Source organism: Miscanthus floridulus, chromosome 18, assembly GCF_019320115.1.
Source record: "Miscanthus floridulus cultivar M001 chromosome 18, ASM1932011v1, whole genome shotgun sequence".
Taxonomy (NCBI): Eukaryota; Viridiplantae; Streptophyta; class Magnoliopsida; order Poales; family Poaceae; genus Miscanthus; species Miscanthus floridulus.
Genome location: NC_089597.1, coordinates 49541556 through 49554726, shown reverse-complemented (window position 1 = coordinate 49554726; position 13171 = coordinate 49541556). Strand labels below are relative to the sequence as shown.

At 46.6% G+C, this 13171-nt stretch overlaps 1 protein-coding gene across 1 annotated transcript; it reads right to left on the bottom strand.

The window, feature by feature from the left end:
- Positions 1-5139: 5139 nt before the first annotated feature.
- LOC136519939 (probable peroxygenase 4) lies at positions 5140-12454 on the bottom strand. The gene is made up of 6 exons (XM_066513319.1): positions 12219-12454; positions 11918-12067; positions 11675-11760; positions 9826-9926; positions 5640-5765; positions 5140-5555 (listed from the first exon to the last, which is right to left on the bottom strand). Exons 1-6 carry the CDS (start codon positions 12244-12246, stop codon positions 5396-5398), a joined length of 651 nt encoding a protein of 216 aa, XP_066369416.1. The 5' UTR covers positions 12247-12454; the 3' UTR covers positions 5140-5395.
- Positions 12455-13171: the final 717 nt, after the last annotated feature.

The window sequence follows — 13171 nt, the reverse complement described above, 5'->3', positions numbered from 1 at the left end:
CCGGGGCATGGAACAACCGTAAACCTGGGGTTTTCACGGACTTACCAATTAGCAGCACGGGCGCGGCGATCTTTGTAATAGCCCATCCCAATGAGGGATTAAGTCTCTAAGCACGACTCAAGAGCAAATGGGATTACAAATGAAAGTAATTTCATTCCATTAATTGGGAACGACCCGATTGCAATATATGGCGGCAAAAACCGCAGGACGCGCCCGACCTCTGGGTTAGGGCCTAGTGGCATGCAAGGCTCGGGCTAGAAGGCTAGCCTCGGGGCTCCTCCCCTAGGGCCTGAAGCCAAGCGACATTGACCATCGCTCCGTCAGCGGGGCTGAGCCCCCGCACTGTTGCCGGACGAAGGGGTAGCGACTGATGCATCGCAACCCCTCCCCCTTATTAGAGGGTACAAGGACTCTAGTAACCTCGCTAGAGCCCTTACACCTTCTAGGGACAGCGGATGCGATAGACACCTTTGGCATCATGTCATCGCCCCTCCCTCGCTAGAGTCCTTTCACCCTCGAAGAAGCAGACGCCCGGCGGACAAGACCAAGCTCACCCGGAGGGAAGCATAGCACTTCATCGCCGCCGCCATCGCTGCCAAGAAGATAGATCTAAAGAAGAAGAGATTGGAGGCACCACGTCCCCTGGGGGCTCCCCTTTATAGCCTAGACGATGTGCTATGAGCGGCTCTAGGCCCTCCGATCAGCCATCAATGGCTAGAAGGGGCCTCGGGGAACCGGCTAGGCGTCCCTTCAATCCCCACAACACACCTCTAGGTGGTTGCGTAATGACGGCCGCACAATAAAGGTGGAGTTAGGGAACCACTGACAACGAGTCAAGTCCCTGCTCCACTTTGCACCACGCGCGTCGCCCGCTCCGCGCATGCCTCCTCATGGAACTTGGCAGGATCCGGCTCCCCCAGGCCCATTAGCTACCATCGATGGCCTAGATCCACCCACACCAAGTGCAGTGGCTCCTCCTCTACTAGATCAGCTCCACGTGGCCCCAACATCCCATCTCCTAGACGAGACAGTACGGCACGAGGATGCACGCCATAACTCCTCCACTAGGCACAATGGCACAGATGCCATCAATCGTCTGCGCAAGGCGTCGGCGGATGGGACATGCCCAAAAGCTACCCTTCCGCTGGCAAGGGGGCCCCACAGTGGCCTCAGGGGCTATGCTGGCTCACCAGACGGAGCAGCCTGACCCCTGATCGACAAGCGCTCGGGTGGCGCATCCCCCAAAAACTAGCCAACTCCCCGAAGTTGGGTCAGGAGCTGCTGAGCAGTGGGCCCAACAAGGGCCCCATCCAAGGCTCAGCGCGCTCCCTGCTCCCTGATCTATGGCTGCAGAAGGTCGGCCCTAGAAGGATGGCTGGAGAGGATCGAGGCCTACTACCGCAGCCCTCAGAAGGGCGTGGCGCTTCAGATGATCAGATGGCCCTGAGCCAGAGCCCTACGCTCTTGATCACCCAGCCCACGGTAGGCTTCGATCACAAAGGAGGGCACCCCTAGGCCTAAAGTCAGCAACTCCCAAACAAGTCTGCCGCGCCCTCGCTCGAGTCGAAGATCCATGTGACATAGACTTGCAAAGGGATCAACACCATCTTCGCTCGGCCCCGACAGCCGAGCAACACCCATCACATTGATGAAGAAGGCCCCAAGCAGGGTGCAGCACTCTTGTCAGCAGAAGTTGTCCCCGCCAAGGAGGGTTCGGTCACCATAAGATCAAATCCAGCCCTTCGTCGCCATCATGCCAGGTGAGGCCATGAAGGGTTTGGGGGCTCCTGACGAGATCCTAACATATGGGTATGTTAAGCTTCGGGTCCAATGGTTCTAGACCGAAGAAGGCCCCCCGACCGACCCCTTTAGGATCGTCTGAGGGCTCGGGGGCTATGCCCATCAGGCACGCTCGCGCGCACCCTCTAGCCAAGAGACTCGGCCAAGCCTGACTTGGCCACAACCTCCGCTTGGGGATTGGGGGCTCACCTGAGCCCCAGGCTCCAAATCTACGGTGCATCCGGGCCCAGCCCTTGGCTCTTGCCCGGCTAACGACGTCAGCCAAGGCCCGGGCATAAGAAGACAAGCCCCAAGCTATCAATGCTCGGGGGCTCCCTGGCGCTGCTCCCCAGGCGTAGCCCTACCAACTGCTCCCCCGACATGGTCACGTCCGGAGCATGACACAAGAAGACAAAGCTTTCCCTCGACCTCCAGGGGCTCGGGGGCTTCTAGTCCTGCACATCAGCCCCTGGAGCTGACCTCCTTCGCCATCAAGAAGACTCTAGAAGGTCCACCTGGGGGAGGCCGGTCCAAGCCGACATAGCCTGACACGCAAAGTGTCAGAACAGAGCAGTCGGACGACACCCAAGGCTTCTTCGGCACCAAGACACCGCCACAATCCACGGCGCATCGCTGCAAGGCCCTCTAGGACTCCGGCGTACGTAGACCATAGACTAGATCCCCTAAACCACCATGTACCCAACCTATCTCGTTATAAAGGGATAATGTCGGACCTAGGAGGGGAGAGGATCCTAGATCGATCACCAGACACTCCATTTGATTCCATCCGCCTCTGCTTCGCACCGGGAGCAAGGCAACCCAGAGAGGGGCACCGAGAGCTCCTCCACCGCACCCCGTCGTCTTCCTCCTCTCCGACGATGGGGAAGGCTCCACTAGCGGTGAGGCAACCCTAGGATTAGCACCGAGCTAACCCCCTACCAAATCTCTCTCTACACTCTGTTGTAACCCCCCCCCCCCCTCCGATTTTATATGCTTTTGAGTATAAGGATCATCAGTTGCTGGACGTAGGGACCGAATTGGCCCGAACCAGGATAAACTGTTGCGTCCTCTCTGCGTGATTCTTGTTCTTGAGTCCACCCGAGCCACCGGAGACCTGTACTCTGACACTGACTCGAACAACTATGCTTGTCGCGGTTCTGACCCCACGACAGGCGCCCTAGTTGATGTTTGTCACTTCGGTTTGTGTCTTTGTGGGCACATAGATCCATGTGAGTTGATTCTCCACCCTTGATAAGAAACACAAGTATGATTCAAGGGTGGAGAATGACTTTGGACACTTTGACATGGATCATGGTGACTTGGCACGGTGGTGGGCCCATAGTTTGGGTTGGCCGACCACCCCCCCCCCCCCACACACACACACCCTGGGGGTCCCGTAGCTTATTCATTCATGTTTTGTGATATCCTGCATACAAATGCCTTAAGTACAAGTGGAACTTGTTATTGATAAAAATATGCTCATGTTATGTTATTCTTCCTTTTATTCTGAAGCTATTGACGGTGTTTTGAGTATGTGAGTTCATGACATTTTCACCATCAACACTCTCCTCGACTGTCTGACCAGACCGTGTCTTTGAGGATTTGGTGTCTTGAGTCGTAGATGTTGAATGAGCTCTTGTTTAGTTCCACCCTAACTTCCAAAAAGTTGCTACAGTACCTGTCACATCGAATGTTTGTGGCCCATATATGGAGCATTAAAGGTAGACGAAAAGAAAAACTAATTGCACAGTTTGGTGGGAAATTACGAGACGAACGTTTTGAGCCTAATTAGTCCATGTTTGAACACTATTTACCAAATAAAAACGAACATGCTATAGTAGCCCCAAAATCCAAATTCCTGGAACTAAAAGGGCTGAGCTTCACCAGACTCAAGAAAATCACGTCACGTCTGCCAACGTTAAATCTGACGACTAGCAACCCGAACGCAAGCGAACGTTTTGCCACTTCTTTATCTGCTTCAACCAGGAAGAGGTCTCCGTACTGGGCGACGAACTCTCGCAACACCGGCAACGCCGCCACCGAGATGGTCACCGGCTCTAGGAGCGAGGGAAGCTTCCGCCGCACTCGTGTTGAGGCTGCAGGGAGCATCGACTGCCACGCAAGAGCTTGGCACTATGTCTTGGAGCCCGCGTCCTCCACTGCCGGGAAGAAGGCAACGTCTTTCGTTGCCACCGCCGGGGACGACACCGACAGAAAGAGCGCCACCCACGAACACACCTCCACCGGACATGAACACAACTCCAGTACCGAGGAAGATGGCAGGGAGCATCCTCCATCAAACCACCAGCGGATGAAGCTCCAGGGTTCCCATCACTATGGGCGCCATTTGCAACTCTTATTCAACAAACAAGAGGAAAAACTAAAGGGGACTAGAACTAGCTATAGGACTGAGGGCCGGCCCACCTCCCCTCACCGCTGGCAAGCTTGCCGGAGGAGAGGAGGGGGCTAGAAGCTGGGGAGACTAGAAGCTCGCAGGAGAAAACACGTTGGGGCTTGCGAGGAGACTGAGTTTCCCAGTGCAGCCGTCACCAGCCCCACTTGGAGTTACTCTCTTTGTTTGAAAATAAAAGGCACATTACGTTTCTCGTGGAGTCCAACTCTTTTAAGTTCAACATGTTACATAGAAAATAATGTCCATATTTGCATCTTTAAATAAAAGTATATTCCACAGTCAACTATAATGATATTTATTACATATCATAAATATAAGAATTTTATGTATATACATGATTAAACCTAAAAATATTTTGGAACCAAAGGAGTACATGACTATGAGCTTGACCTGGGAGAGGAACTCCAATGACACTTGTGGAGGGCATTTCGGATACCTTGGTGATAAAATAAAAGGTCTTGAGCGAGTTTGTATTTGTTTACTTTACATTTCACATTTAAATTTTCCAATACCTTTTTTTGCGAATTAAATTTCCTGATACCTTGGTGATAAAAGAAAAGATTTTGAGCGAGTTTGTATTTGTTTACTTTACATTTCACATTTAAATATCTCACTTTTACCTTTCCTACAATTGCTGGGTATAGTTGGTAGCATTGGAACATAGGCCGGGTGCAAATCTTTGTAGCTGTAGACATGGTCTGCATCTACAAAGAAATTATGTTGGTCTCTTTTATACGTTGGAGCCTCACATTTTTATTATATGCCTGATTCAAACAAGTGCCCACTCCTATTGTCTCAATTCACCTTAGTATTTTTTTTTTACGAATCGAGCAAGAGAGTTGTTGATTATATAGATAAAGAACACGGCTTAGACTAGACAAACAATAGACTCAAAAAGAGGTAACAACGGAAACACCATCTACCATGACTAACTAAGACAACTCAAAGAACAACAAACACGATCGAAACATTTTTCAAGCACCGTACAAAAACATTTATATAAAATATTAACTGAAAAAATATGGGAGGCTATCAAAGCTCACAACTACGGATGTCTTGCTAATTCAAACATGTTCGACAATTACTTCAATATCTTTATATGAATCGACAAACATATAGATTCAATCAAATTACGGTATTTACCGAACTACGGGCACAGCGTAATTTACAAATTCGTCCACGTCAGAGCGTCTGGATTTCTTATCATTTCTTCTTACTCGATTCTTTCTTTGAGTTCCTCTCTTGCTCCAACCTTTCGAACAGGCTGCCATCGTAGACTGCCCTGACAGTGTCTTTGTGGAGAAACCCGTCCTTGTCTTTGCACAGGGAGTACAGCACCTTCCATTCTGTAAAGCCACCCAGCCTGCGGTAATTTTGCAGAAAAAATATTCAATCAGAGGGATCAAGTATATTGCTTGTCAAATGTCGATTGTTGCAGAGAACTTACCATCCTTTCAAGTCTTTAGGTTCCCTGTTAGCTTGCAGCATCTCCTGTAGCTCTTTGCCTGTAAGAGCATCAGGCCTGGTGTGGGCATACTTCTTGAAAATCTCCTCAAACTTTTCAGGGACAAATCTGCAAGTTGATAGATACTGTAATTAGATATTTTTTTTCTTTGGAAAAATAGATATTCTTTTCAGGCTATTTACTTAGTTTTCGTATTTGTTTATGAGCTGTTCTTTAGCAATAAGACATCATGTTTCTCTGTACCATGACTTGTCTTGGCAAAAGGGCCTATGGTAAATTACAAAATGAAACCAAAGGCATCCAATTCCTTAATATCTGCACTTGTGTCTTGGTAGCCTTTTGCCCTTTTCTTTAACTAGCGTTACACAGTGCTACACTGCTACTTGTCAGTAGTTAGACAGTCTTTCCTAAACCGTGGCCATCAACTCTTCCTCACCCTTTTCCTCCAACCTTCATCCATCAGGAGAAATTTATTTATTGGTAAGCCAAATGATTACCTGGTCACTTGTAAAGTAGTACATCGCCCATCTGAGAGGTTTCATATGGATGGTGACAGATTCGAAGTTGAATTTGAAGGATATATATCTTCCTTTGTATACAAGTAGTCGCTGCAGCCGCGTCATGAAGCCAACTAGTTGGTTCTGATTATGACTGAATATAGGCTATTGGTTCGATATAGGCTATTGTACTTGGACTCTTAGGAGATAAGAACAGCATTTTACATGACCGTGGGGGAGCTGTCGGCCTGTCGTAGCACAGCTGGTCAAGTTGTGTGCTTGTATCTTTGTGGGGACGAAAACCCCTCGGATCCATAGCCCACCCCCTCATTTTTCTAAAACCATGATCCAATACAACTCAGACAGGTGTTGAGGGAATTCAGGGTTGTGTATTTGATAACTCCATCCTAGACACTTAGAATTAACTAAGGCACTAAGCCATAAGTTATATTAACGTCGCATATCCGTTCAACAGAAAATACACCTTAAGCTTCCATGTGTGTGAGGCCTCCCTCTCAAATAGGCTCCCTCGTGTAGAAGCTTGAAGTTATTGGTGCATGTATTAGAATAGGAGCTAAAGATCTCAAGTTCAAATTCTTGCTAATTTACCGGTGTAATAAAATATATTATTGTTTTCTCCAATTCTCTGCCTGATGCCTAACCTATTGAGACTCCACATGAGGGAAGTGTTAAAATATAATGGAGTCTCTTCTCCACCCATCACCAGCTTAACTAGCCACTTGTGCCCGCACTTCGCCGCAGGTGACATATTTTGTTCGAATTTCTTTTTTATTTATACGAACAAATTTGTTCTGCTCGTGCTTCGTTGTCGATGACTTACTTACAACATATTTTATTCAATTAGTTTTTTTTCTACGAACAAATTTGTCCCTCTTATCCTCATTGTATAGGTAAAAAATTATCTATATCTAGGTGCAACAGACACTTCAGTCTATTGCAATTGCTGGGAGCAAGAAGCTCATTAATACCGGCAGTCTCAACTACTCACTCCATACTCAAAAATAAAGTTGTTTTGGACAGCGACACGATCTCCAAAGTATTACTTTGACTCTTTGTTTTTATAAAAATATTTATCAAAAAGTGATATATGTATATTTTTATGTATTTTTCAAGATAAATCTATTTATATGGCTTTCACATTTCTAAACTCAACAACTTAAAAGTTATTCATGATTTATATTTTCATATCCAAGCCTCGTCTAAAACAACTTTATTTTTGAGTACCAAGGAGGAAGTACTCACTTCGCTGCAATAATGAGCATCTGTTTCAGTAGGCATGCATGCATGCACATGCACATGCGACTGCATGCGTATGCACACTCTCACTCAAGTATGCATGCATGCCTTTAATCAGTGCGGCCATACAAATGAGGTTTGGTTAACTAAGTTAACCAAGCGTACAACAACCCAAAACATCATGTATTAACGCAAAGAACGAAATCAATAACATACCTTATACAAGGAGCAAATAAGATTAATCTGCTAAAGAGACTTCGTTGGCATCGAATCAACTAATCCAAATTCCTAATGCACTAGTTAGACTAAGGTACAGTAATTACCTTTTAAAAAAGGTAGAGTGACTACGCTAAAAACGGTAGAGTAACTACACCATACACTAAAAAAAGGTAGAGTATCTATACTAATGGACCAGTCACCCATACACATTATCGTAACTATCCCAACAAATAGTGAGAGCTAGAGTTAACTTAATTGGGCACACATAGTTTAACACATACGGAGTATTACTTATTGTCATGTATGTCGATGCAACCATCAAAATTACTACTCAAATGACACAGCCACACATGAGATATTACTCGAAAGACAAAGACATGAGCGTGTGGGAATTAAATGCTAATGTTGTAATGCATGCGTGTGTGCCTGTTTTAAGTTTGCATGCGTTCAATAGAGGTATAGTGTCAATGCTTTCTTGGTTGGTAGAATAAATGCCTTGGGTAGAATAAATGGTGGGCCCCTTAAAGCGATAGAGCATGCTTGTCAGACTCTTGAGGTGGACGGCATGCGTGGCGCTAAGCTAGAGGAGCTGTCATCTGGACCGCTAGAAATAAATCATATATGGAGGAGGCAATAGAGGCTACGTGAACACTCTCTGAGGCCGTCTTGACGGCGTGCCTTCATATATCTCTGAGATGGGTCGACTCACCACTGCAGGTGCCCTTGAGGCCATAGCTACTGATTCCTCGTATATGAACTACAAGGAGGACACATGAAGACACTGAGAGGGCTGGAAGGGGTGCGATGAAGCAATGGATGGCACATGCTTATATAGGCAAGAGTTGGAGGAGGAACGGGCGCCTCTGCATGCATGGGTGCAGATGCAAGTATGGCAGCCGTATTAATGGCGACCAACCCTAACCACCGATCACCTCGGGAGCAACGTGCACGCAACCCAAGCCATCTCTTAGATGCATGGATGCATGTGTAACTACAAATGTTCCTGCATGGTCGGTGAATTGTTTTTATCTGAAATATGTCCACCTGTCCGACTTGTTTTTATGTAATGGTAGCATGGAGGGGAGGCATTAAATGTGTCCACCTGCCCGACTTGTTTTTATGTGATGGTAGCATGGAGGGGAGGTATTAAATGTGTCCACCCGCTTTCGACCCACCCTACGTAGATGAAGATGTCCAGTGCTTTCAAATTTACTGAGTGAATTTCCGGATAACTTAGGGAGGCACTCGTGCATGCATAAAAATTTACTGCCTAGTATCTATTGATAGTAAATTCATTAATGTAAAAGGAGAAGGCACATATGATGTAAATTCCTCTAGTCATAGTTACTTTAGGACACGTGAAAGCACAGTGATGTAAATCCCCCTACTGTAGTAACTTTTTCATGCAAAGTACACCTACAGTTTATATTGTACTTGCATGCATGGTCATTCAATTTTTCATCTACTTCATTGAATGTGTCCACTTACTTCATTTATCCACTACCGAATGCATGGAGGAAGGCTGGTTGTGACGCGCTTCGTCTGAGTCGTGGAATTTCTATCTAACGCATCAACTAAATAGAACATATGTAGACATCCTGAGAGGCCGCCTAAACCACGTGCCTTCATATCTCTAATTAAGCTTTGACTGAACTGTTGTTGCACTGGATCGCCAACCCATCCTCCCTATAATAGATCCAAGTTTTCTTTTCGCCTCGTTTGGCTCATGATTCAGTTAACTAATGCGGTACACTCTTGCCAATGTTATGTTTTGTGCCATGCTTAGCTTGCTGTTCTGCATATTTATATTAATTAATAACGAGATGCAGCAGTAGACGAGCGTGCTGCTTTTAGCTTTACAAACGACACAGCACAGACCCTTATTCCCCAGCTGTAAGCTTTTTCCTAATGACAAGAGATAATGCATCCATCTAACTCACATCAGAAAATAGGCAATACTAATATACTATTGTTTACTCATCTCGCCTACCAATTCGTGTGTCTCAGCACTAGGAATCAATTTGACTTTATTTATGGTATGCTTTGCTGCCTAAATGATCAGTGTTTCTTTGTCTTGGTTTTGCTGCCAATATACTATGCAGTAAAGTTAGAACTCGCTCTGGCCAGCAGATCGAGCCGGACTCTTGGCTGATGGTGACAGTCGTCTGACAGATGGCAATTAGAGAAATTAATACCTTCCGTTGGAATCGTAGACTCCTGAATCGCTTCCGTGCTTGCCCTTGTGGATGTTCTTCACGTAAATTGGGAGCTTGAAAGGCGCACTCTTCTCGTTCTCCTTCATCGAAAGAAACCAGAAACATGCATGGACACACACGAGTCTGTCAGCTTCATCAGGGAGACAATAATAAAAATATCAAATGATTAAGGTGATATCCTAGTTTACACCTGAATCGATATGCGCACTGACACACGTATACACCACTATTGCAGAGCGACAATTCAAAAGATATATAATTAACCAAAAGGAAGGTGCCGTATAGCTTTGTACTTTGTTTTTCTTTATCCTGTTCGGCGTATTCATATTCGGCTTGTTTTTTCAGTCGGAATAGTATTTTTCTCTCATAATAATTCAGTCAGAATAGTGTTTTTTCAGCCAGTTTCAGTCAAGTTTCAGACCAGCGAACGGGACCAAAGCTTTGTACTTTGTTGAGAGTCTTGGGTGTGCACAATGGAATGCATGCACGTAGCTATACGCCATAAAACACGGCAGGTAGCTTTTATACCTGCCTTTTTATTTCGCTTTTTTCTGAAGAGAAAGGTGGCATCTCTCTTTCAAGCTGTTATGGGTGCTGCCAATCTGGCATCGATCCAGTATCTTCACGTTAGGGACATTTTTCCCGATCAGTACTTATCTGATCAGGTGGCATCCTTTATGACTCTAAATGAAGCTATTAATATTACTTCGGCTGAGATTTTTTTTTTGAGGCGAGGTCTTCTAAGATTTGAGAATAATACGTTACGTTCTTTTAGATAAATATCATCACTTAGTAACATTGATTTTTTTTTCAAATGTACCAGCAGGATTCTGGCCAGTTTGTGTTAATGGCCCCGTTCGCTTCGCTAAAAAATCAAGCCAAAACATTGTTCTGACTGATTTGTTGTGATAGAAAAATAATGTTCTTGCTAAAAAAAAACAAGCTGAAAAAATAAATTATAAAAAAAGCGAACACGACCAATAAAGAAGAGTTTAAAAACAATTTACACAGAGAGAGAAGGGGGGCGGGGGGCGGGTGTGTGTGTGTGTTACACATAGACTGTAATTTCAGAGGAGGTTACAGGTATAATAGACATACATGAACATGTTATTAAATTTTCGTAAATTTTAAAAGGAAACGTCGTAGAGATGTAGGCGTCTTTTGGTTTGGAGACAGGAGGAGCAAAACTGTCATCATTTTACCAGAACTCCAGAAGCTGAAAATGTGCTGCAGAGAAATAGGAAACAACCTTTCAGACATCCAACGCGGCCGGCCGGCCGGTCTGCTTTAATTTAGCCAGAACAGTTGATTTGCTCTTAACTAGCTAGTTTGAAACTTCTAAACGATCATTGGCTACTACAAGTCTTTTCTCTCTGACTTATATAGAAAAACTGAAGCTTTTGTGAAAGTGCACGCCACATATTTAGCGAAAACCGATATTAACATATTTATAGTTTTCCACTAACTTCATGCTCTAAAGATTCAGGGCATGTTTGGTTCCAAATAAGTCACCTACTTATAAGTTAAAAAGTGAAAAAAAATAACTTATTTTACCAAACACTACCAACTTATAAGTCACCCCTGTTTATAAGTTTTAAGTTGGTTCACCCCTGCTTAAAACTTATAAGTCACCCTTTTTCATATGGGGCCCACACCTTTAATGAGTTTATAAATCATCTACAACCAAACAGGCATGACTTATAAGTCACTAATTTTCAGTCACCTGACTTATGGAAACCAAACAAGGCCTCAGATATTTCAATGCAAAAATTTAAGCGAGTCAAGCGACTCGCTGTGATCCATGGAGAGAGCCAGAGAGGTGAGGTACCGGTACGGTCTTGGGTCCGAGTCCACCGTTGACGAAGACGGCAGCGGCCGCAGACAGGGCGACGCCACACCCGATAGCTCGGAACCCTGCAGCAGCAGCGCGGACACACTTGGTGAATGATTGGTGGGTCACCAGTCCTATTATTCTCACAGCGACGGACAGCGACCTGCTTGCTGTTTTCAAGCGCCGGTACGGTGATCCAGAAGAGACACACACTCTCGTACTACTATACAGTGTGAGTACCTTGGTATGTCTCGGAGGGGTAGATGATGCCGTCCTTGTTGCGGTCGAAGAAGGCGACGTGCCTCTGCAGCGGCGTCAGCTCGCCTTTGTACACGTCCGCCATGGACGACGACGAGGAGGAGGAGGAGGACTCCTCGACTTTGTTGCTCCCTGGTCCCAGCAGCACAGAGATGAGCACGGTGGTTACAAGAGCGAAACTTGCGCCGCAAAGAACATGCCGAGCCATTGATCTTTGGACTTGCATGTTCTCTGTGTCTCTGCGCTAGGCTGCTTCTTGGGGGGGCTTAGACTTGCTACTTACCGGTGTCTGCAGCAGCTTTGCCGGCCATGGAGGTCGTTAGTTGCAGGTCAGAGAGATCGACGAAGACCGAGAGATGGAGCTGCAGAGAAACAGGGAGCGGAAGGAGGTTGGAGGAGCCTTGGAGGAAGAGGAAGGGATTTGGAACAGAGATGCTCTGGCTCGAAGGTGGTGTCAAAGAAAGGAATCCAGCCAGCGGTTTCGATCGGCGGTGGAAACTGACGCTTTATTTGTGGATGGGGATGGATGCGTTGCTGTTGGAACCGGTGGTGACCACCGAGTTTATGATCTTGGAGCTGGCTTACAGTCGGCCCGGCTCGTTACCACGAGCCTGCGCTCCCACAGGTCCCAGATCCACCGGAGCTACAACATATAAGGCTTTTGGGCCTTACTCAACTCAAAAGACTAGCCTGATAGGTGAGGGTTCTCCCGCCTTATATGTTGTGCTCCCCCACAATCGCTACACGATAGTCACACATCGGGGTGCCCCCGCCATATGTGACGCTCGAGATTTTTTATTGGGTTTAGCTTTTCTGACCATGGGCTCCGATACCAATTGTTGGAACCGGTGGTGACCACCGAGTTCACGACCTTGGAGCTGGCTTGCAGCCGGCCCGGCTCGTTACCACGAGCCTGCGCTCCCACAGGTCCCAGGTCCACCGGAGCTACAACATATAAGGCATTGGGCCTTCTCAACCCAAAAGACTAGCCTGATAGGTGAGGGTTCTCCCGCCTTATATGTTGTGCTCCCCCACAATCGCTACACGATGTGGGACTAAACTCCAACAGTTGCGTGGGGGAGACGGGCGTTATTCGCGCCGACCCAGGCCCGGGCCCCCAGGCCCCAGCCGTGTTGCGATTGCACCGTGTCCTGCGCGCGTCTGTGTGCAAAGCGAAAACATCTCCGGCCTTAGCCAGAGCAAGAGATTCGTTCGACTCCGGATTTCAGTCTTGCG

Bases quoted from the DNA above. Each gene is read 5' to 3' on its own strand.
- LOC136519939 (XM_066513319.1), bottom strand. From the start codon at position 12,246: ATGGCCGGCAAAGCTGCTGCAGACACCG. The intron at 12,068-12,218 runs GTAAGTAGCAAG...TGCTGGGACCAG, and splicing joins CAAAGCTGCTGCAGACACCG to GGAGCAACAAAGTCGAGGAG. The intron at 5,556-5,639 runs GTAAGTTCTCTG...AAATTACCGCAG, and splicing joins CCTAAAGACTTGAAAGGATG to GCTGGGTGGCTTTACAGAAT.